At 38.8% G+C, this 22,219-nt stretch overlaps 1 protein-coding gene across 1 annotated transcript; it reads left to right on the top strand.

Annotated features, from left to right (window-relative positions):
* Positions 1-7,886: 7,886 nt before the first annotated feature.
* Positions 7,887-8,219, top strand: LOC114227177 (NADH dehydrogenase [ubiquinone] 1 beta subcomplex subunit 1). Its single transcript, XM_028128816.2, has one exon. The coding sequence runs from the start codon at positions 7,977-7,979 to the stop codon at positions 8,148-8,150; it is 174 nt and encodes a 57-aa protein (XP_027984617.1). The 5' UTR covers positions 7,887-7,976; the 3' UTR covers positions 8,151-8,219.
* Positions 8,220-22,219: the final 14,000 nt, after the last annotated feature.

Below are 22,219 nucleotides of genomic sequence, written 5' to 3'. Positions count from 1 at the left end.
GACACCACAGTTAAAATTACAATGTTGCCAATGAGAATCACCACATAGATAACCATATATACCCAAAAAGAAGAAATTGAAGACCATGGAGATCCCCCAAACCCAAAAGGATGAATTCTGAAATTTGAGTTATATTTTCTTCATTGTGAGCCATGACTTAGATATAAATAAAATGAATATTAAGAATGACCATTGATTAAATGTTATATTTAGAAAAAATCAAACTGCTTAGCAGCATCATACATATCAAGCATAATTGGCTTCCTTCTGGATGTTCAGAATTCTTAATTAATACATTTGACTACAATCTTCCAGATGTCATTTGGAAAGATAATCTATGGCTTCAGTTACCCCATCATATATATAACACATGAGCCCTAGAAACAGTGAACTATGACACAAAAATATGCACATTTTTTCCTGACATTTATTTTGAAAAAATAGAAGGAAAATGTCCTATCTTTGGAGATCTTGCTCTGCTCTGTTTTTTTCTACTGCTACTATTGGTATTATCAATAACAATGAATATTATGAATCACTTATGTATAAATTATATAAGGTCTGTGATCAAATGTGTTTCCTGTTTGAGAAATTTTATAACAATTAAATTATATTAATTTAATTTCGTTATGTTTAAGGTTATATAATCCTTAAAGCTTATTTGATAACAAGCTTTCTAAGCATTAGTGGAGGAGGCATAGTGGAGTGAGGATGAACTAGTCATGATAAGGAGATGGTACAGCATAGTGGAAAGAGACATATCTGAATATAAATTCCAGCTTGCCACTTAATATCTGTGTGTCTTTGAGTAAGTCACATCACTTGTCTGACAGTTCCCTCAGCTATATAATAACATGTTTTCTGCAATCACCAGGCCATATGAACCATTTAATGAATTCTTTCATCTATCCATTTAACCATATTTTTGAGTGCCTAATATGTGGCAAAGTCTTTGAAAAGGTGTTTAGAATAAAATAGTGAAATAGTTAAGAATTTTTGAAGTCAGAAATACATCATCTCATGGAGTTCATATTTTAGTTGAAAATGAAAACTAAAAACAAGGAGAGATCCATAAAATAATTTTTGAGTTGTGTACTATGAATATGAAATACAAGGAGTCAAAATAAGAAATATGCTGTATGTATATATGTTTGGGAGGGGAGTATTTTGTTGGTATGGGTAAGAAAAACAAAAAAAAAATTGAAACCTAAAAAAGTGGGAAGGATATAGTTAGACAAGACTTGAGAATGTGGGTGGGGGAGATTATTCTAGGCAGATCTTAAGGAAAACATAATTAAAGTGTTAGAAAAACTGACAAAGTGAAAAAAATATAAAGTGGAGTAGGGAATTGGAGAGAGAGAGAGAGAGAGAGAGAGAGAGAGAGAGAGAGAGAGAGAGAGAAAGTGAAAAAATATTAAGTGGAGTGGGGAGTTGTAGAGAGAGAGAAATAGGGATGAAGAAGAGAGGAGTGAAAAATAGGAGGGCAAGATTGTCCAGGTTCTTGTCGGCCATGGTATGCAATGTAGATTTTAAATACGGTAGAAATTCATTAGAGGTTGTTAAGCATGGCTGTGATCAAATTTACAGTGAAAAATAACTTTGGATACTGTATAATACATGAATTGGAGGGAGAACTTCATGGACAGAATGAGACAGTTAAGACACTATTTTAGTGAACGAAGTGAGATATGATAGTAAAACTGAATAAAGTGTTTGTAAAAAAAGATGAAGAGGATATAGATTCAAGATACATTTTGGAGGTAGAAATGCCGGGACTTACTAATAAATTGGATGTGAGGCGTGATGAAAAGTTAACTATCAAAGATAACTCCTGGGTTTCTGGTTTGAGTAACTAATAACATTTATTTAAATGGTGATAGTGCAGAGGGAAAGTTTAGGAAAAACACAACTTCAATTTGGAAGTATTAAGCTGAAGATGTTTATGAGAATTCTGAGTAGAGAGGAGAGGCTGACAGGTGGATTTCACCATATGTATCCCATAGAAGAAGGCTGGAATGGGATATAAATTTAGGATTCATCAGAATATAGATAATATTCAAAGCCATTAGAATGGATAAGATGAACTACAGAGAGACTGTGAATATAGAATAATGGCCTACCCTGAGCTTTAATGCCCTCTTTGTCTTAGGCCTGACAGAGGAGAAGATATAAAAAAATGAAGATTTAAAAGAAGGAGTCAGTGAGGTAGGATGCAAACCAGGAGGAAATAGAATATAGAAGCCATGTTTCAAGAGAATTGCTGATTGTGTTAAAAGCTGTTGTAGTCTGGCTGGTGTGGTTCAGTGGTTGAGCGTCAACCTGTGAACCAAGAGGTCACCGGTTAGATTCCCAGTCAGGGCACATACCCGGGTTGTGGGCTTGATCCCCAGGAGGGGGTTTCAGGAGGCAGTTGATTGATGTTTCTCCCTCATTGATGTTTTTATCTCTCTATTCCTCACCCTCCTGTCTTTTAAAAAATATCAATAAAAGTGTTTGTTAAAAAGCTATTGTAATGTTAAGATAAAGACACAAAATGGTCTCTCATATATGGTTATATAGACAATAGATTCAGTAAAGTAGTGGAGACTGAAGGGAAACAGAGAAATTGGGTGATAACTCTAGGGAAATGAGCACTGACCCTACTTTTTGTATGCTGATGAAAATGATCCAGCAAAGAGGGAATATTAATGATGAGTAAGTAAGTGAGGAGCTAATTTTGGAAGTAAAATCTTTTAGAAATGAGGGGGGATGGCATACAGACCACAAGTAGAGGGGTTAATGTTTGGTAAAGGCAGGGACACTTCCTACTTTTAACAAGAAGAAGGGTAGAGAAAAGAGATACAATTGTAGCTAAATTGCTATATTTGATCTTAGGAAGATGATGGAGTTGCTTCTAATGGTTTCTGTTTTCTCAATGAAGTTGGGAGAAGATCATCATATAAAAGTGAAGGTAGACGAGGAAATATGGGAGGTTTGAGGGCAGAGGAAAAACTGTAAAATAGTCATATCTGGAAATGGGAAAGCTGTCCTACTAGAACAAATACTACAATTTCCAGATAGTATTGGATGACAATTTAATCTTTGAGATTATACATTTAATACAGTGAATCCAGACTGTGTTCTTGCATGATTTTCTCTTGCAATGCTTAGCTACCAGAGTTGAATAGGAAACTAGTTTGGTTTCAATCAGGTTTGGAATTTGCCGAATGAAAAAATGGAAGAAAAGAGGGGCAAGTGAGTTGGGCGATATTTAGAAATTAAGATTATATGATGTGTTAAGTCTCTCCCACTTACTTCCACAAGTATTAAAGACAGGAAGTACTTTAAATATCATTTGACCAATCCTTTAATTTTGTAACAGGAAAAAGATGATTTAGGCAGGTAAAGTGTCTTCCTTAGGATTTCAGATCTAGTCAGTAACAGAGCACGAACTGACACCCAGGTTGCATTTTCTAGTTCTTGCTCCTTTCATTATACCATGCTTGTATACTTCTTGCTGTCTTTTATTCTCTCTTCATTACCCTCCCTTAATGTGTAATATGCAAATACTCAAAGAAAAACTTACCTTCAATTTAGTAATTTACATGTCAAGAGTTTAATATCTTTCAAATAACTTTCAGATCTGTTATTATTTTTAATCTTCTCAACTATCTTGTTAGGTATTTTGGAATAGGTCTTTGACTTGTCTCATCTGACTTTTCAGATGAGAAAACTAAGAATGATGATTACTACACTACCACATTGTACTTGCATTTCAATTATAACTCTTTCTACTGGAGATTAAAAGTTAACCTTATGCATGTTGATGTAAATGTAAATTTACAATATGATAATTTTATTATGATCCAGGAATTTTTGTCAGGTAATTGGATAATAGAAACAATATGGAGATCATCACCATCTGAGCTGAACAACAAATATAAGAAAAATTGAGGTAGGCAATGGAAACTAAAGAGAAAATAAACAAATGGGACTACATCAAAATAAAAAGCTTTTGCACAGCAAAAGAAACCATCAACAAAACAACAAGAAAGCCCACTCTATGGAAGAACATATTTGCAAATGTTATCACTAATAAAGGTTTAATCTCCAACATCTACAGGGAACTTATACAACTTAATAAAAGGAAGATAAATGATCCAATAAAAAATGGGCAACTGACCTAAATAGAATCTTTTCGAAAGAAGACAGAAGGAAGGCCAACAGACATATGAAAACATGCTCAAAGTCACTAATTATCTGAGAGATGCAAATCAAAAGGACAATGTGGTACCATCTCACACCTGTCAGAATGGCAATCATCAACAAATCAACAAACGACAAGTGCTGGCGAGGATGCGGAGAAAAAGGAACCCTTGTGCACTGCTGGTGGGAATGCAGACTGGTGCAGCCACTGTGGAGAACGGTATGGAGTTTCCTCAAAAAACTAAAAATATAACTCCCATTTGACCCAGTAATCCCACTTCTAGGAATATATTCCAAGAAACTAGAAACACCAATCAGAAAGGATATATGCACCCCTATGTTCATAGCAGCACAATTCACCATAGTTAAGATTTGGAAACAGCCTAAATGCCCATCAGCAGATGAGTGGATTAAAAAGCTGTGGTACATCTACACAATGGAATACTATGCTGCTATAAAAAAAGGAATTCTTACCATTTGCAGCAGCATGGATGGAACTGAAGAGCATTATGCAAGGTGAAATAAGCCAGTCAATGAAAGAAAAATACCACATGATCTCGCTCATTTATGGAAAATAAAGAACATTATAACCTGATGAACAAAAAGATAAATACAGAGGCAGTAAAGCACCGAACAGATCGTCTAATTACAGAGGGAAGGCTGGGGAATGTTGGGGAGCCGGGGGGGAGAGATCAACCAAAGGACTTGTATGCATGCATATGAGCACAACCAATGGACACAAGACTCTGGGGGGATGGGATGAGGGCATGCAACAGGGGATAGGGGAGGCTGGGGGAAGGTCAATGGGAAAAAAAGAGATATATGTACTACTATATGTAATACTTTAAACAATATATATATATATATATATATATATATATATATATATAATAAAAAATAAAAAAATTGTCATAAAAATTGAGGTAGATTTCAATGATGGAGATATAACAAAAACTTACTTTAGGAAAAAGGGGTTTGAAGCGCAGAATGAAGTAAACTGTTTCAGAGCTATGGTGGGTGTCCATCAAATATAGTACCTTCTTATGAGAGGAAGAGAGAGAATGCATTCCAAGCAGAGGGAATAATGTGAGAAAAGGTCCAGTAACCAGAGGACCATGTTGCCCATTGATTTTGAAAAGATTTAGCAAAATGAGTAAGGGGCTGAAGATGGAAATGGGGGAAGCATATACATTTTTGGATAAGGGGAAATTATTGCAATTTTAAAAATGGGTCCAGGGAAGAAAGGAGCCATCAGAATTATTACTAAGGAAGGCACAATGGATATTGGAGTACTGGAGCAAGTATCCTGACTGCATGGAAGTGGGTAGGTGAAAAGTAAAAGCAACAAATGTGAGTTACCATTTCAAGAAGACTATTAGTGAGGTAAAGGAGAAGGAGAGAGAGAAAAAAAAATTAGAGGTAGAAAGTTGGACTGAGATAAGATATTCTTGTTTATTCTAGTTTTTGCTTTTTAGTAAAAGAGAAATTTGAAGAAGATTCTAAATCCAGAGAGGAGGAAATATGAAAGATATGCAAAGGGATGAGTGGTGGAACAAGGAGGATCTCAGAGGAAGTTAGAGGGGATAGAATGGGGAAAATTCACAAGTGGAGGCATTATCTTCAGGCATGAAAGAAAGATAATTTTTTAGAAGAAAAGGGGGTAAATAAGGGTGTGGATAGTGATTATCAAGATAATTACCTTATATTTTTCCTTCCATTTGAATTTGAAAACTTAAGCCATCCTTAGATGGCTACGATGAGCCCATGGAAGAGATGTTCACTTTGCTTCCTCAGAGCCTGTCTTCTTGCTCCATCTGTATATGTGGAACCCCAAATACTTAGTGGAGACCAAAGTAGGTTGCTAAGACTGATAGCTGGTTTGCTGTATCACTACTGTGCTGTTTGACCAGTCGTAGATCCAGCAACAGCATGACAAGCACACTATTACATGTCCTTTAAAAAGATCCAATAGAATTTTAAGAATAATAGCTTTCCAATTTTTCCTTTTATATCTGCACAATTATACTTTTCTCCTGAACTTCCCTGGAGCCCACCAGACTTCCAAAAAGCAGAACTAAGAAAACATCATCTAAAGACACTTAGTTTTCAGGTAGTGTGCCCAAAGCATGTTTAGCTCCTGCAGTGACCTCCTTTTAGTTTAGAAAGAGCATACTTGCCAGTGTATCTTCTCTTTTAAACACTCCTACAGCCTTCTCTGCAAGCAAGGACTGGTAGATACAGTTCAAACAAGAAAACCAATTATCTTTAAGTTTGGCTCCCAAGGGAGCTTTGCTTTTTTAATTGAGAGATCAATGTTGGACTCTCATCACATCCTGAACTTCCATTCAGTGCGTGCTGACTAATGGTGTGAAATTGGATATTGGAGTATCTGATATGTCACATGGGTTAGGGCCCTGATTTTCTAGGCTAACCTCCGGAGGCTGCAGAAAGCACCAAGCAATATTTTGGGGAGGATACAAAGTGAAATTAATGATAGAAAATCTATGTTCTAGAACTGAATATCCCACTGCACTTGCTGTCTGGTACATAACTTGTCTTTACTGAATCCCAGTTTTTTTCTACTTTGAATAATTCCTGCCATGCTGACTTCACAGGTTTGTGGAACTCAAATAAAATAATGTGTGGGAATTCTTGACCAACTACAAACTACATGCTCCCTGCTAATATCATATTTGAGGAGTGTGCTAATGATGTTTCTGGTCATAAATGTTTAGAATAGTTTTGTCTTTAAGTTCAAAGATAACTGGGCTCCTAAAACTGGAACTAAAACTCTTGTTTTTTACCTCATTAAACATAGCCTGAAAACATCTAATTTACCTTCCCCCAAAGCCTTCAGTCAACTTTAAGTGAATTCTACATTTTAATTAAAATCACAACTGTTAAAGCTTAATTTTTATAATCAAATTAAAAGTCCTCTTACACAAGCTGTCAGAGGTAGTTTTTTAAACCAGTTACGTTGTCATTTTTTTTATCCTTGGTGGACAGATTGTATCTGGCCTCCTGAGTAAGTTTCTTTAATGCTGGTTTAAAATGTTTTATGTGTTTCCCAGGCTGTTCAGAAAAGAGTTGGTTGGGGATAGTAAAATCATTTATATAACACTTAGTGAGGCCTCTCCCCTGTTTTTTTGTTTTGTTTTGTTTTGTTTTTTATGGCTGTGTAAACATCCTATAATGCTATGTGAGCATAATATAAAACAAAACACTTGCTGAAATAAGATCATTGAATCTGTTAACAAGCTATCATTATTGTCACTATTTGGTTATACTTTGTCAGGCAGTACTCTAAATGTTAGAGATAAAAAGATGAAGGAAGGCTGGGAGGCTGAATCTATTACTTAAGAGGTCAATGAGCAGTGGAAGTGACAGACATGTAAACAAAAGAGTGGAATAGTAACATAATAAATGCAACAATATGACTCTGTACAATATGTAAATGTAGTACAGAGAAAGAAGTTTGCAGGGGAAGTAAACTATTGGAGGTGCTGAGATCTTGTTGGGATGCTTATTATTATTATTATTATTATTATTATTATTATTATTATTAATTATTGTTAATCCTCACCTGAGGTTATTTTATCCATTGCTTTTTTAGAGAGAGTAGAGGGAGAGAAGGGAAAGTGAGAGAAACATAGATATTAGGTCTTGGGGTCGGGCTGGCACCGAGGCCGCAGGGATACCACGATACTCCCAGTTCTGAAGTAAGAGCAAAATTTTTCTTAAGAGTTTTCATATAAAGAAGACACTACTACAGGGTGTGCAAAACATTCAGGATGAATTTAATTCAGCTTGTATGTGACCACTGGGTACATATACTTGTCCCTATGGGATTTGTCGTTGGATGTTATCTAGACAGAAAGAGTGATGAAAAGCTAACTGCCTTCCGGAACAAGAGTTTGTTTTTTAAAAGAGAACTGAGACCCAATGAAGAAGTCACCTGGAAGTGAAGGCTGTGGCTGAATTGCAGAATGGTCACATTTTTTAAATTATCAGAAAAATAAAAAAACTGAACAATTTGGAAAAAAAAAAAAGAAACATAGATATTAGAAGGACACATCAGTTGATTGCCTCCCACACTCGCCCCAACCAGGGGTGGGGATCAAACCTACAACCCAGGTACGTGCCCATGGCCAGCATTCAAACTTGAGACCCCTTGGTAAGCAGGATGATGCTCTAACCACTTAGCATGTTGATAAGTCTGGGTTGGGATATTTTGTTTTTGTTTTTCCAAAGTACTTTTCCATGTATTATTTCACTAAACTTTATAATGCATTGAATTCTGAAAGATGAATAAAAATCTTTCAAGCCATTAAGGAGGTGGAAAGTGTTTTCATCAGAGGGAATAGCATGTGCTACTAAGGGAGTGACAGGAGAGGAACTGGAGATATAGACACCCACAGAAGATGGATCCTGTACACCATCCTAAGGAGTGTGGACTTTATCCTAAGGTTAAAGAGAAGTCATTAAAGGATTTTTAAATAGGGAAGTGGCATAGTCATGTTTGTGTCTTAGACAACTATACACTTCGGGTGGCTATGCAAATGACAAGTTAGAGGTAAAGAAAAAGACTTGAGGCAGGAAGTCCAGTGAGGAGACTGTTACTTCAATTCAAGAAAGAATGGTGGTCATTGGAAAAGGAGAGGAGGCAATGACTTTAGGCACTAATAAATGCTGTCATTGTCACTAAGACCATATTTTCCCTTCATCATCATTCAACTTTATCAAAAGTAATTTGTGGAGAGAACCAAGATGGCAGTGTAGGTAAATGCCAGTACTCACATCCTCCCACAATCACATCAAAATTACAACTAAAATACAGAACAGCCATAATTCAGAACCACCTAAAATCTGGCTGAATGGAAGTCTTACAACTAGAGAATTAAAGAAGAAAGCACATTGAGACTAGTAGGAGGGATGGAGGTAGAAATGGGCTGGTCCGGAATTCACATGTGGCATGTTTTTTATTGGAAGGGATGTCTTGGCTGAGGAGGTTTCCTGTGAGGAGCAAGGGGTCCCAACCCCACACCAGACCCCTCAGTTTGGGGTTCCAGTGCTGGGAAGAGAAGTCCTCATAACATTGGTCTGTAAAAAGCAGCAGGGGTTGAGGCTGAATGATACAGAGGAGCCAGAGACCCAGACAGTTTCTCTTAAAGGACCCACACATGGACTTACTTGGACTCCCTCCCTCTAAACTCCAGTGCTGGGGCAGCAGCTTGAAAGGATCCAGGGCCATATGGTGAGGAACTAAATTGTTTGGGGTCATGGCAAGAACTCAAAGGCAGCTTTCTCCCAGACAAAAGTGCTGGGACCTCCCCATCACAGAGCTGACTGGCAAATGTTATATCTGAGTATCAACCTGGTTCATACTGTTTGCCTACCTTGGTGATTCCGAGAGATCCCACACCACTCAATTTGCAGCCTCATCCAAGCTGTTTGCAGTGTCTTTTCTATATGAATGGCCTGCTCTGGCCCAGGCTTCAGACTTTCCTAAAATCTCTCAAATAAGTAGCAGCTGGACTCAGTGTGCCCCATACCTCTTAATAAATGGCCCTTGGCCTGGCACAAGTAGCAGCTTGCCAAGATTCACATCTTAGCATCTCCTGGGCACACCTAAGCTCAACACATGTAGCAGCCATCTGAAGATCACCCTATAGGTCATGCCAAGTGATCCCTGGCAGAGCACAAGCAGTGTCTGACTTTGAACCTCCTGGAAGGCCCCAGTGCCCGTTCACCCAGTAGACAGCTTTAGACCATGCCAGATTGCAACTTTACCACATCCACAAGTGACACACTCAAGGGGCAGATTCTGTGAGTACCAAAGTCCCACTGAAGCAAGCCCTGCTCCATAGGGGTGCCTCCTGCACAGCAGATCTGCTGCTGCTGCCACAGTTGGCCCTCAAAGCCAATTAGCCTGGGGTCAATTCCTCCCAGTGATACCAACAGCAATTAAGGCTCAACTACAACAGGACAGTGCACACAGACCACACAGGGGCACACCGAGAGGACCCAGCTCAGGTGACTAAGGAGGATGAACCACTGAGCTTACAGGACACTTACTACACAAGGTTAATCTACAAATTCCAGGACACATAGCAGCTCTATGTAATACATGTAAACAAACAAATGGAAGCAGTCAAAATGCAGAAACAAAGAAATATGTCACAAAAGAAAGAACAGAAGAAATCTCCAGAAAAAGAACTAAATGAAATGGAAGCAAGCAAACTACTAGATACAGAGTTCAAAACAATGGGTATAAGGATGCTCAAGGAACTTAATGAGAGCTTCAAGGAGCCTAGTGAGAAGTTCAAGGAAATTAGTGAGAACATCAAAGATATGAAAAAGGACTAGTCAGAAATGAAGGATACACTAACTGAAATGAAGAATAATTTACAGGTAATTAACAGTAGAGTAGAGGACACTGAGAATCAAATCAGTGATTTGTAATATGAGGAAGCAGAAAGCACTTAAACTGGAAGAACAAAAAGAAAAAGGAATAAAAAATATGAAGATACTAGTAGTGTAAGGAGACTCTGGGACAACTTCAAACATACCAACATTTGCATCATGGGGGTGCCAGAAGGAGAAGAGTTGGAGCCAGAAATTGAAAATCTATTTGAAAAAAAAAATAATATAAAACTTCGTCTACCTGATGAAGAAAACAGACATACAAGTCCAGGAAGCTCAGAGAGTTCCAAACAAGGTGAATCCAAAGAGGCCGACGCCAAGACACATAATTAAAATGCCAAAGTTTAAAGAGAAACAGAGAATCTTAAAAGCAACAAGAGAAAAAAAAGCAGCAAGAGAAAAGGAATTAGTTACCTACAAGGGAGTACCCATATGACTGTCTGCTGATTTTTCAACAGCAAAGACCTACAACCAAGATTAATCTACCCAGCAAAGCCATCATTTAGAATTGAAGGTCAAATAAAAGCTTCCCAGACAAGAAAAAGCTAAATGAGTTCCTCACCACCAAACCAGTATTACATGAAATGTTGAAGGGTCTTCTTTAAGAAGAAGAAGAAGAAGAAGGAAAAAAGACCAAAGATATGAACAATAACATGGCAATAAATACATATCTATTAACAATTGAATCCTATTTTATAATAGACAAATATGCAAATTGACCATACCTCCGTCACACCCACAAGACACGCCCACAAGACACGCCCACAAGACACGCCCACCATCCAATCAGAACGAGTATGCAAATTAACCCAAACCAAGATGGCTACAGCCACAGAGAGCAAGGTTTCCTAGGTAACGGAGGAAGCCAAGCTTTCTGCCAGCCGTTGCAGGCCTAAGCCTCCACTCAAGCTACAAAGTTTCAATTATAGAAGGTAACAAATTCAAACAAATGGAGGCAGAATGGAGCTTGAGAGAGCAGGCCAGGGTTGCCGCTGGCAACAGGGGAAGCAAAGCTTTCTGCACACCCTGGCCGGGCCCACCCGCTTAAGGCAACAAAGTTTCAATTATAATCCCAACACAAATGGCTGTGGGCCTCGGAAGGAGCCCCAGGCTTGGCTTTGCTCCAGGCTACAAAGTTTCAATTGTAGAAGGAAAATAAATTCCAGATACCAGGGCCTCTGCTTGCGTTGCCAGGGTGCGTGACAGGCCTGCAAACCACCACAGGCCCCTTGCTCAGGCCGCCCCACGCCCCAAGGGAACCCCACCTGATCCTGAACACCCTTCAGGGCAAACCAGCTGGCCCCCACCCCTGTACCAGGCCTCTATCCTATCTAATCAAAGAGTACTATGCAGATTGATCATCACTGCAACACACAATAAAGCTGCCCCCATGTGGTCAAAGATCCTGCCCCCATGTGGACACAAGATGGCCACCACAAGATGGCCAGCAGGAGAGGGCAGTTGGGAGGCACCCGGCCTGCAAGGGAGGGCAGTTGAGAGGGACCAGGCCGGCAAGGGAGGGCAGTTGGAGGTGATCAACCCTGCAGGAGAGGGCAGTTAGGGGTGACCAGGCCGGCAGAGGAGGGAAGTTGGGGGCAAATGGGCTGGCAGCAGAGTGGTTAGGGGGTGATCAGGCTGGCAGGCAGAAGCGGTTAGGGGCAATCAGGAAGGCAGGCAGGCAAGCAGTTGGGAGCCAGCAGTCCTGGATTGTGAGAGGGATGTCCGACTGCCCGTTTAGGCCCGATCAGGCCTAAACGGCAGTCGGACATCCCTTGAGGGGTCCCAGATTGGAGAGGGTACAGGCTGGGCTGAGGGACAACCCCCTTCCGTGCACGAATTTCGTGCACCGGGCCTCTAGTTTAAAAATAAAAATAAACAAGGAATCTTAGGAACAAAATAAACTGATGAATGAAATAGAACCAGAGGCATGGAAACTTGGAACAGATTGACGAATCTTGGAAGGAAGGGGTGGGGGAGGGCGGAAATAGATTAACTAAAGGACTTATATACATATATGCATTACCCATGAACACAGACAATAGAGTGGTGAAGGCCTGGGGTAGGATGCGATCAGGGTAGAGGAGAGCAGTGGGGGAGGGTGGGAGAAGGGAAGAACATCTGTAATACTCTCAACAATAAAAATATTTTTAAGAATTAATTTGTGGAAGAAAATAATTTTTTTCTGAGTATTTGCAATCATGAATGAATAATAACTCTGATGTTTATATATGACTTGGTTATTTGATGTCAAGCCACATTTCCCAAACTTCTGGTCATCCAGAGAAATCCCTTTAAAGTAAAAGTACTTGAAAAGCTTTATGTTTGCAGTAAAATATAGTTGTTCTCGAATAACATTTGTTGCATGAATAACTAAATGAACAAATGAAGGAATAAATGTATGAATATAATTGGCTAACACAGGTAAGAGTCTGTACTAGGTTTGGTAGATGCAAACCTAGGATGCAAAGACGTCACAGATATAGCTCTTGGCTTTGAGACAAATGAAAAAAATCTTTCTGCTGGACAGCTCACCAAGTGACATCTCCTCTCTAATTGCCAGTTTGCTCGTCACTAAGGCTCAGCAGGAAGATTTATTAATAGAAAATCCAATAAATGTTATGTAATCTTCAATACACAAAGAACACTAACCTGAAGATTATACAAGTTATAGGGTTTTATTTTAAGTTCATGGATTTTTCAAAAACTACATTTAATGAGCAATGCATAATTTGTACATGGTGAATGATTAAAACCTATAAATAATCCACCCTCCAACCCCAGACCACCAATCCCTCTCCCTCTTTTTGTGGGTGGTTCAAGAAATTTTATATGTCTATACCAGCATTTAGCTATATTTAAATTTTTTCATATTTACACAGAAGTGATTACACAGTACATAATTTTTCAAAACTTTTACATTTAATATATCTTGGAACTCTTTCTGTATCTGTACACATAGATCCATTTTAACACTTGCATAATGCTCTGGCATGTTGATAAGCTATTGTTTATTTTTGTTACAGAGCTGGTTTTCTAAGAAATAAAACATTACAGGTATAGTGAAAATTCCTTTGGTCCTACCTCCATTTCTCTTGAGCTCCAGAGACATCCACTATCCCAAAGTTGAAGTTTGTCCTCCATGTTCAAGTTTTTATCCTTCTACTATATATGTATGTATCCATAAGCAAAAATGGTAACATTTTGTATGTTTTAAATTTTGCACAAATGGCATCAGAACTCTTCAACTTTCTCTCTCCCCCTACTTCACACTTGTTTTATTAGACTTATGTCTATGGATACATGTAGTTCTCATTAATTAATTGCTGATTTATCTTACTCTTCCTTATACTGAATACTATGGGTTGCTTGGTTTGTATTTCTTCATAGCTTACTTGCTAAGAATAAGAATCCTGCAATTAAAATTATTTTCTTTAGATATTTGCTTTGAGTTTGCACTGTGTGCATTAATAAAAAGATTGATGATGCTTACAAATTGACCACATGAATTTTTTTGGTCTAGAAAAGGATGGATATTTATGTTAATACGTTTTAGCCATTACACAGTGTTGCAATAAATGTCCTTGATTTTGTTTATCATATTTCTTTAAGGTAAATAGGAGTTGAATTGCTGGCTTGAAGTATATTCATACTAGTATTTTTATATTTACTAGGTATTACCTAATTGCTCTCTAAAATGGATGTACAAACATACATTTCCACAAGTAGTGTATAACAATATCCGTTTTCTCACATTCTGGCTGGCATTTGGTATTAACAGGGTTTTTTTGTTTGTAGAAATTTGATTGCTATGCAATAGTAATAGTGCTAATTTAATTTGTACTTCCCTGATTATTAGTGGGAACAAAAGCAAGCTTTCATCTATTCAATGGTCATTCAAGTTTTCTCTTCTCTGAATTTTCCAATAATATTTTGACTATCCCTAATTTGGAATTATTTTATTAAATGTAGTCCTTTATGTAGTCTATTATCTGTATTATATATTTGTTGCAAATGCCTTTTCCAAGTGTGTCACTTGACTTTTAACTTTGCTTATTATAATATCTTAAAACATAGAAGGCTAGAGGGACATTTTCCTTGATGTGGCCAAATTTATCAATCATTTATAATTTTTGCTTTTCATGTCTTATTCAACAAATCATTTCCTACCCTGACATCATAAGTATACTATTTTAAATTTCTTTTAAAATTTAAAAGTTTCAAAAATACTTATTTATTAAACCCATCTGGAATTTATTTATGTATATGATGCAATGTAGGAAACTACTTTTACTTGTCCCAGTATGAATAAACAATTGTTCCTATATCATTTATTGCATAATTAATCCTTTTCTCTCATGATCTACAATGTCATTTCTGTCATATGCCAAGGTTTGTTATATTCTCAGATTTATGACTGGGTCTGTCTTTTCTCCAATGATTTGTTGCTTTTCTCTACACAAATACTACACTCTTTTAATTACTATGGTTTTCTAAGTTTTTATATCTATGGGGAAATTTCTTCCTATTTGTTCTTCATAATTGTTTTGGATATTCTTGGTTCCTTAATTTTTCATATGAATTTTAAAATCAGCTTGTTAAGTTATATGAAAAATCCTATTGGAACTTTAGAATTTCATTGAATGCATACATTAAATTTTGGGACTATGAGCATCTATAAGACAATATGTTTTCCTGTATGTAAAAATGATACATTTCCCTTTATTAAAATATTTTATATCCTTCAATATCCTTACAATATTTCCCATCAAGAGTAAGGGCATTGTTTAGATTTATACTTAGGTTTTTAATTTTGTTGCTTATTATTGTGAATGATAGATGTAGTTTAACTAGCTTTATTGAAGTATAATTTACAAACAATAAAATTCACCAATTATAATGAGATGAGTTTTGACAAATGTATATCGTTATGTAATTATCACTACAATCAAGATGTAGAACAATTCCATCACTCAAAAAGTTCCCTCATGCCCCTTGAATTATCTTCCACTCACACCAGCTCCTTTACAATTACTGATGTTTCTTTTTTTTTTTTAATATATTTTATTGATTTTTTACAGAGAGGAAGGGAGAGGGATAGAGAGTTAGAAACATCGATGAGAGAGAGATGAGAGAGAAACATAGATCAGCTGCCTCCTGCACATCCCCTACTGGGGATGTGCCCGCAACCAAGGTACATGCCCTTAACCGGAATCGAACCTGGGACCTTTCAGTCCCCAGGCTGACGCTCTATCCACTGAGCCAAACCGGTTTCGGCCAATTACTGACGTTTCTTGTCACATCATAAAATTCTAGTTTACTTTATAGAATTTCATATAAATGGAATTGTGTATTATGTAGTCTTTTGTGTTTTTTGAGTTTATTATATAGGTGTATCACAGTTGTCTGTCCATTCACCAGCTCATGGTTGTGTCCAGGTTTTGGGTAAATTCCTACAATAGGATTGTTGCATTATATGGTAAGTGTATGTTTAACTTTATTTTTAAAATACCAATCAGTTTTATAAAGTGGCTATAACATTTTGCATTCCCTCTATCAATGTATGAAAGATCAAGAAGTTGTCCCACATCGTCAATAACACTAAATATTATCAGTTGTGTTTTTTTTAAAGTTTAGGCAGTGAATGGTAAATTTTTACAACTTATATTTTCCAGTTACTTTTGTTACTATATAGGATTTTTTTTAAATTTCTTTATTGATTAAGGTATCATTTATTTGTCCTCGTCCCCCCATTTCCATCCCACCCCCCTCCCCACACATGCCCCCACCCCCCTGTTGTCCTTAACCGCTGGTTGGGCTCATATGTCTGCACACAAGTCCTTTGGTTGATCTCTCCCTTTATCCCCACCCTTCCCTACCCTCCCCCCGAGGCCCGACAGTCTGATCCATGCTTCCTTGTTTCTGGGTCTGTTCTTGTTCATCAGTCTATGTTGTTCATTATTTCCCCTAGATGAGTGAGATCATGTGCTATTAGAAATACACTTATAAGAACCGAAAATGAGACAAGCAATAATGGTTATGGTGACAGGCAAATGAATCAGTCTGTAGTGAGTTTCTTTCTGGGCCAACAGTTCTTTTGAGACCCAATTTCAATGTTCAACAGTTCCTTATATGTACATGTCGGCACTGACATTTCAGTTATGGATGGTGGACAACTGGTGGTAATGCAGGTCTGACTCTGTCTGGTTTGGTCCTGGGCAATCTGCAGTGATGCACAGCTGCTAACTGCTAGTATGGGAAGGCCACATCAGCGTCTTCTGTCTCTGGACTGCTTCTCTTCTGTCTTCATGGCTGGAGTAGTCCTGTCGATTCTTCTCTTGCTAGAATCCACATGGTCTCGTAGTTGTTTTCTGAAAATATACAAACATATTCTCGACCAAAAGTTAATAAAGGAATATTTTCTATAAATTTGACTGGGGATCCTTTTTCAATTTTTGCCCAAATGATTTTCCTCTGGCTTGTTTTATCACCTTGTGTGTTTTTCATGGGTGTCTTGCTTTTAGCCTTACAATTAATTTTCTAAAGTATTAATTTTCTAGATGTAATTTACTTACAGGATATTTTTCCTTACATGATATTCCTTTACTATCCCCTCCTTTTTTGATTCAAATGTTAGGAGGCTTTTGAAAATTTTATAATGTAGTCTTGATGGCTTTTAAATTTTAATTTTTTGTACTTTAATATTACTGTTTTAGGTTCATTACATGGTGCACAATTTTATCGTGAGATGAAGTACCAATAAAAATTTTAGTTGACACTTTAGGAACACCTTTTTGTCCAGTACAATTATTTTTTCTAGAATATTCACTTGTTTCAACTGGCCAATTTAAATTTGCCTGAAAACCTCACTACTATTTTACTGTCAAATTTATTACTCTAACAATAATCCTGTTTTACCCTGTAAATATTGGTGGAAGGGATTATTTGCCTTCTTGAGTAGGTCCTGAGCATTCCTGGTGGTAGGCTGGATTTAGACATCATAAACCCACTTCCCCACAACATGGGTACAAGACAACTCAAACAATTCTTGTTGGAGTGAGAGGGCAGCTGCTGTCGGCCAAGTCTCTGTCGGTCACCTGGGTCCTGATCTGAGCTGGGCATGGGAAGCACGAAGCAGCCATGGGGGCAGGAAACCTCCCTCAGAAGGGGCTAGGATTCAGGCCCCTGCAATGTTGGGGGGGGTGAGGATCTGTGCCCCACCTCAGTTGATCCCCAAATTCTCTCCTGATGGCCCCTCTGTGACTGTGCCTGTCTTAGGTTGTTCCTTCCTTGAGGAATCTTACCCATCTCTGGCTAACCAGCCATCCTCCGGGGCCAAGCAGGGTGACGTGAGGTTCAGTTTTGTCTCCTTGGTAGCCTATGCCCCCGTGGCCTCCATGCCCAGCTCCTGTCTTGGGATCCCCTCGCCTGCTGGCAGGGCCCCAGCACGATCACATATCTTTTGGAACCCAGGTTTCTTCTCCAGGGGGGGCTCAGTTCGCCCTACTGGGTGAGAGACAGATCCATGGCACCAGCCATAACGAGACTTCAACCTCGACATGAACAGAGAGCTCATGCAATAGCTGTGAGCAATTGAATTGTGTCAAGAAGGTCTCTCTTGGCCTAAAGGGTAAGAGGGACCAATATAGAGTGCTCAGGTGCCCTCCCAGGAGGCCCTCCACACAACGAAAAGGGTTAAATCCTTACATGTCCTTTTTAAATTGCTGCCAGACATTCCAAGAATTAGTTTGTACGTTTGCTTGGGATAATTGTATATTATGCTGTAGTAATTCTAAAGTATCAAGAGATGTATTAAGTTTGTCTCCAAGCACCAAACAGATGACTTTTTTTTTTTTTTTATTCCCAAGGGTGCGAGGAACTATTATAAGTATTGGGGGTGATCCAAATCTGGGAATAAATTTTAATGATAGTGTAGAATAATATCATGTAAGGATATTCTTTGTTCTCATCCATGGGAATTCCCTTTCAAACTGGCTGTCCATTTCTTTTTATGTAGACAAGGTCTTAGTTACATTTTTTGCACCTCTACCGGGGGCACGTAGTGATAGTAGTGACACCCTTTCTTTGGTATCCACACAAGCCAGAAACCTCTCTTTAATTGTACACACAAAGGGACATTGTTTTGATTTTGTGTCCTACAAAAGGGAAGCTGGGTGGAGACCCCTGTGTATTTATACTTTCTTGCCTCACCCATGGACCTCCTATATGTCCAGGGTGTTTCGTATTATTGGTAACTACCTATATAGGATTATTATTGACTAGAGACCCGGTGCATGAAATTCGTGCACAGGGGGTATGTCCCTCAATTCAGCCCGCACCCTCTCCTATCTGGGACGCTTTGGTGGGATCAGGCCTAAATGGGCAGTCGGACATCCCTCTCACAATCCAGGACTGCTGGCTTCTAACCGCTCACCTGCCTGCCTGATTGCCCCTAATTGCTTCTGCCTTCCAGCTTGATCACCCCTGAACCACTCCCCTGCCAGCCTGATCCACGCCTAACTACTCCCCTGCAGTCCTGGTCCCCCCCAACTGCCCTCCCCTGCAGGCCTGGTCCCCCCCAACTGCTCTCCTCTGCAGGCCTGGGTCCCACCCAACTGCCCTCCCCTGCCATCCTAGTCCCCTCCAATTGCCCTCTCCTGCAGGCCTGGTACCCCCAACTGCCCTCTCCTGCTGGCCTGATCACCCACAACTGCCCTCCCCTGAACGCCATCTTGTGGTGGCCATCTTGTGTCCACATGGGGGTTGCCATCTTTGACCAAATGGGGGCGGCCATCTTGTGTGTTGGAGTGATGGTCAATTTGCATATTAGCTCTTTATTATATAGGATTTTTAAAGAACGTATTCTATATATCGACAGTAATGAATTCCTTAAACAGTTAAGATAGTTTGTCTAAAACTTCTCTTTAGTTTTCTATGTAGCCAATCAGATAGTCCATGAATAATGACACCTTCTTCCTTTTCTTTTTTGTTTAAAATATATTTTATTGATTTTTTTACAGAGAGGAAGGGAGAGGGATAGAGAGTTAGAAACATCGATGAGAGAGAAACATCAATCAGCTGCCTCCTGCACACCTCCTACTGGGGATGTGCCTGCAACCAAGGTACATGCCCTTGACTGGAATTGAACCTGGGACCCTTGAGTCTGCAAGCCAATGCTCTATCTACTGAGCCAAACTGGTTAGGGCATGACACCTTCTTCCTTTTCAATACCTAATCTATTTCTATTCCTTGTCTTACTGAATTGACAATGATCTCTTCAATGTAATATGAAACAGCAATTTGGAAAGCAGGTATAATCTTCTCCATAATTCTAATAAAAATGTTTCTAAAGTCTTACGTCTTATCTAATAAAAGAGCAATATGCAAATTGGCCATCACTCCAACACACAAGATGGCCTCCCCCATGTGGTCAAAGATGGCTGCCCCATGTGGACACAAGATGGCCACCACAAGATGGCTGGCAGGGGAGAGCAGTTGGGGGCGATCAGGCCTTCAGGGGAGGCCAGTTGGGGGAGACCAAACCTGCAGGATAAGGGAGTTAGGGGAGACCAGGCCAGCATGGGGGGCAGTTAGGGGTGACTGGGCTGGCAGAGGAGGGCTGTTGGGGGCAACCAGGCTGGCAGGGGAGGGCAGTTTTGGGTGGACCAGGCCTGCAGGGGAGGGCAGTTAGGGGGACCAGGCCTATAGGGGAGGGCAGTTGGGGGCAACCAGGCCTGCAGGGGAGGGCAGTTGGGGGTGACCATGCCTGCAAGGAAGGACAGTTAGGGGTGACCAGGCCTGCAGGGGAGAGCATTGGAGTAACCAGGCTGGCAGGGGAGGGCAGTTAGGGGTGACCAGGCTGGCAAGGGAGGGCAGTTAGGGGCAATCGGGCCGGCAGGGGAGCAGTTAGGCGTCAATCAGTCTGGCAGGGGAGTGGTTAGCAGGTGATCAGGCTGGCAGGCAGAAGCGGTTAGGGGCAATCAGGCAAGAAGGCAAGTGAGTGGTTTGGAGCCAGCAGTCCTGGATTGTGAGAGGGCAGTCGGGTGGGATCAGGCCTAAACAGGCAGTTGGACATCCCTCGAGGGGTCCCAGGTTGGAGAGGGTGCAGGCTGGGCTGAGGGACACACACCCCCATGCATGAATTCCATGCACCCAGCCTCTAGTCTATAATAATAAAAGGGTAATATGCTAATTAGACCAGGTGTCTTTCGGGCCTACCTTCTGTATGAAGCCAGGGCTACAAGGGAAGCCCAGGTCCCGGGTGCCAGAGGGAAGCTGGTGCCAGCAGTTGGGAGAAGGATGGCCTACTCTTGCACGAATTTCGTGCATCGGGCATCTAGTTAATTATAATTTTATTGTAGGTTTTTGGTAGATATCCTTTATCAGATTAAACTTTTTTCCCTTACTCTTGATTCATTTAGAGTATTTTTTTTTCTATAGAGGTATGGAATTTTCTTTAAATTTCGAATCTATTGAGATGGGCACATATTGCTTTTTTTCTTTAATCAGCTTAAGTGGTAACTTGTAGTAATGGATTTCCTAAAGTTAGACTATCCTTAAATTACTGTAATCCAGCCCATTTGATCATATAGCATTATATTTATATTTTTGTTCAACCAACTAATATTTTAATTAAGACTTTGAGACTTTTATAAAAAATAAGATTGCCATATAATTTCAGTCATTATAACATGCTTGTCTGATTTTGGTATCAAGGTTTACTAAATTCATAAAATGAATTAGGCAGCCTTTCTTCTTTTTCTGTTGTCTGGAATATTTCATATGATGTAGAGATTGTCTGTTTTTCGAAAGCCTGATAGTTTAAACTTGTTTGTTAAAGAATATAGGACTGGTACCCTTGGTAGCAGAGGGATTGGCTGCTGATTGAATTTGTTCAGTGTCTAATGGCCTATTCATGTTTTCAATTTCTTCTTGAATAAAATTGTGTTGATTTGTAATTTTCTACAGAATTGTCTATTCCATCAAAGTTTTCATGTTTATTAGCATAAAATATTTCATAGCACACACTTATTATTTTAAAATATGAAGTATTTATTTAGTAATATTCCCATTTTTATTGCTAAGAATGGGTATTTTAATCTTGATTTTTTTACTTATTCAATCTTATCAGAATATTGCCTATTTTATTTTTTCCTATTTAATTAATCTGTTTTGATATTTATTCCCCCTCTTTTACTTTATTCTGGTAATTTTCATGGTTCTTTTCTATCTTCTTGAGTTGAATGCTTAACATATTAATATTCAGTTATTTTGTTTCATATTGCATGCATTTTCTTATGAGTATCACATTAGTTACATGCTATAATTTGTTGTCATTCAGTAATAACTATAATTAATTTTTTATTCCCTTTAGAAATTTTTTTTCTTCAAATGTCTGACAGTTCCTTAGATATTAAATATTAACTTCTATTTTATTGAATTTTTAAGAGAATGTTATTAGTATGATATTAATTATTTGGAATTTATTGTGACTTCCTTTGATACTCGACTTGTGCTTTAGTTTAGAATGTGATTGAAAATAATGTATACCCTATATTTTTTGGGTCCAGAATGTGATGTGTATGTGTGTGTGTGTATTAACTCAAACTTCATA

This window comes from Eptesicus fuscus, chromosome 1 (genome assembly GCF_027574615.1).
Source record: "Eptesicus fuscus isolate TK198812 chromosome 1, DD_ASM_mEF_20220401, whole genome shotgun sequence".
NCBI lineage: Eukaryota > Metazoa > Chordata > Mammalia > Chiroptera > Vespertilionidae > Eptesicus > Eptesicus fuscus.
Note: the sequence above shows the minus strand (reverse complement) of the source record. Positions and strands in the feature narration are given on the sequence as shown.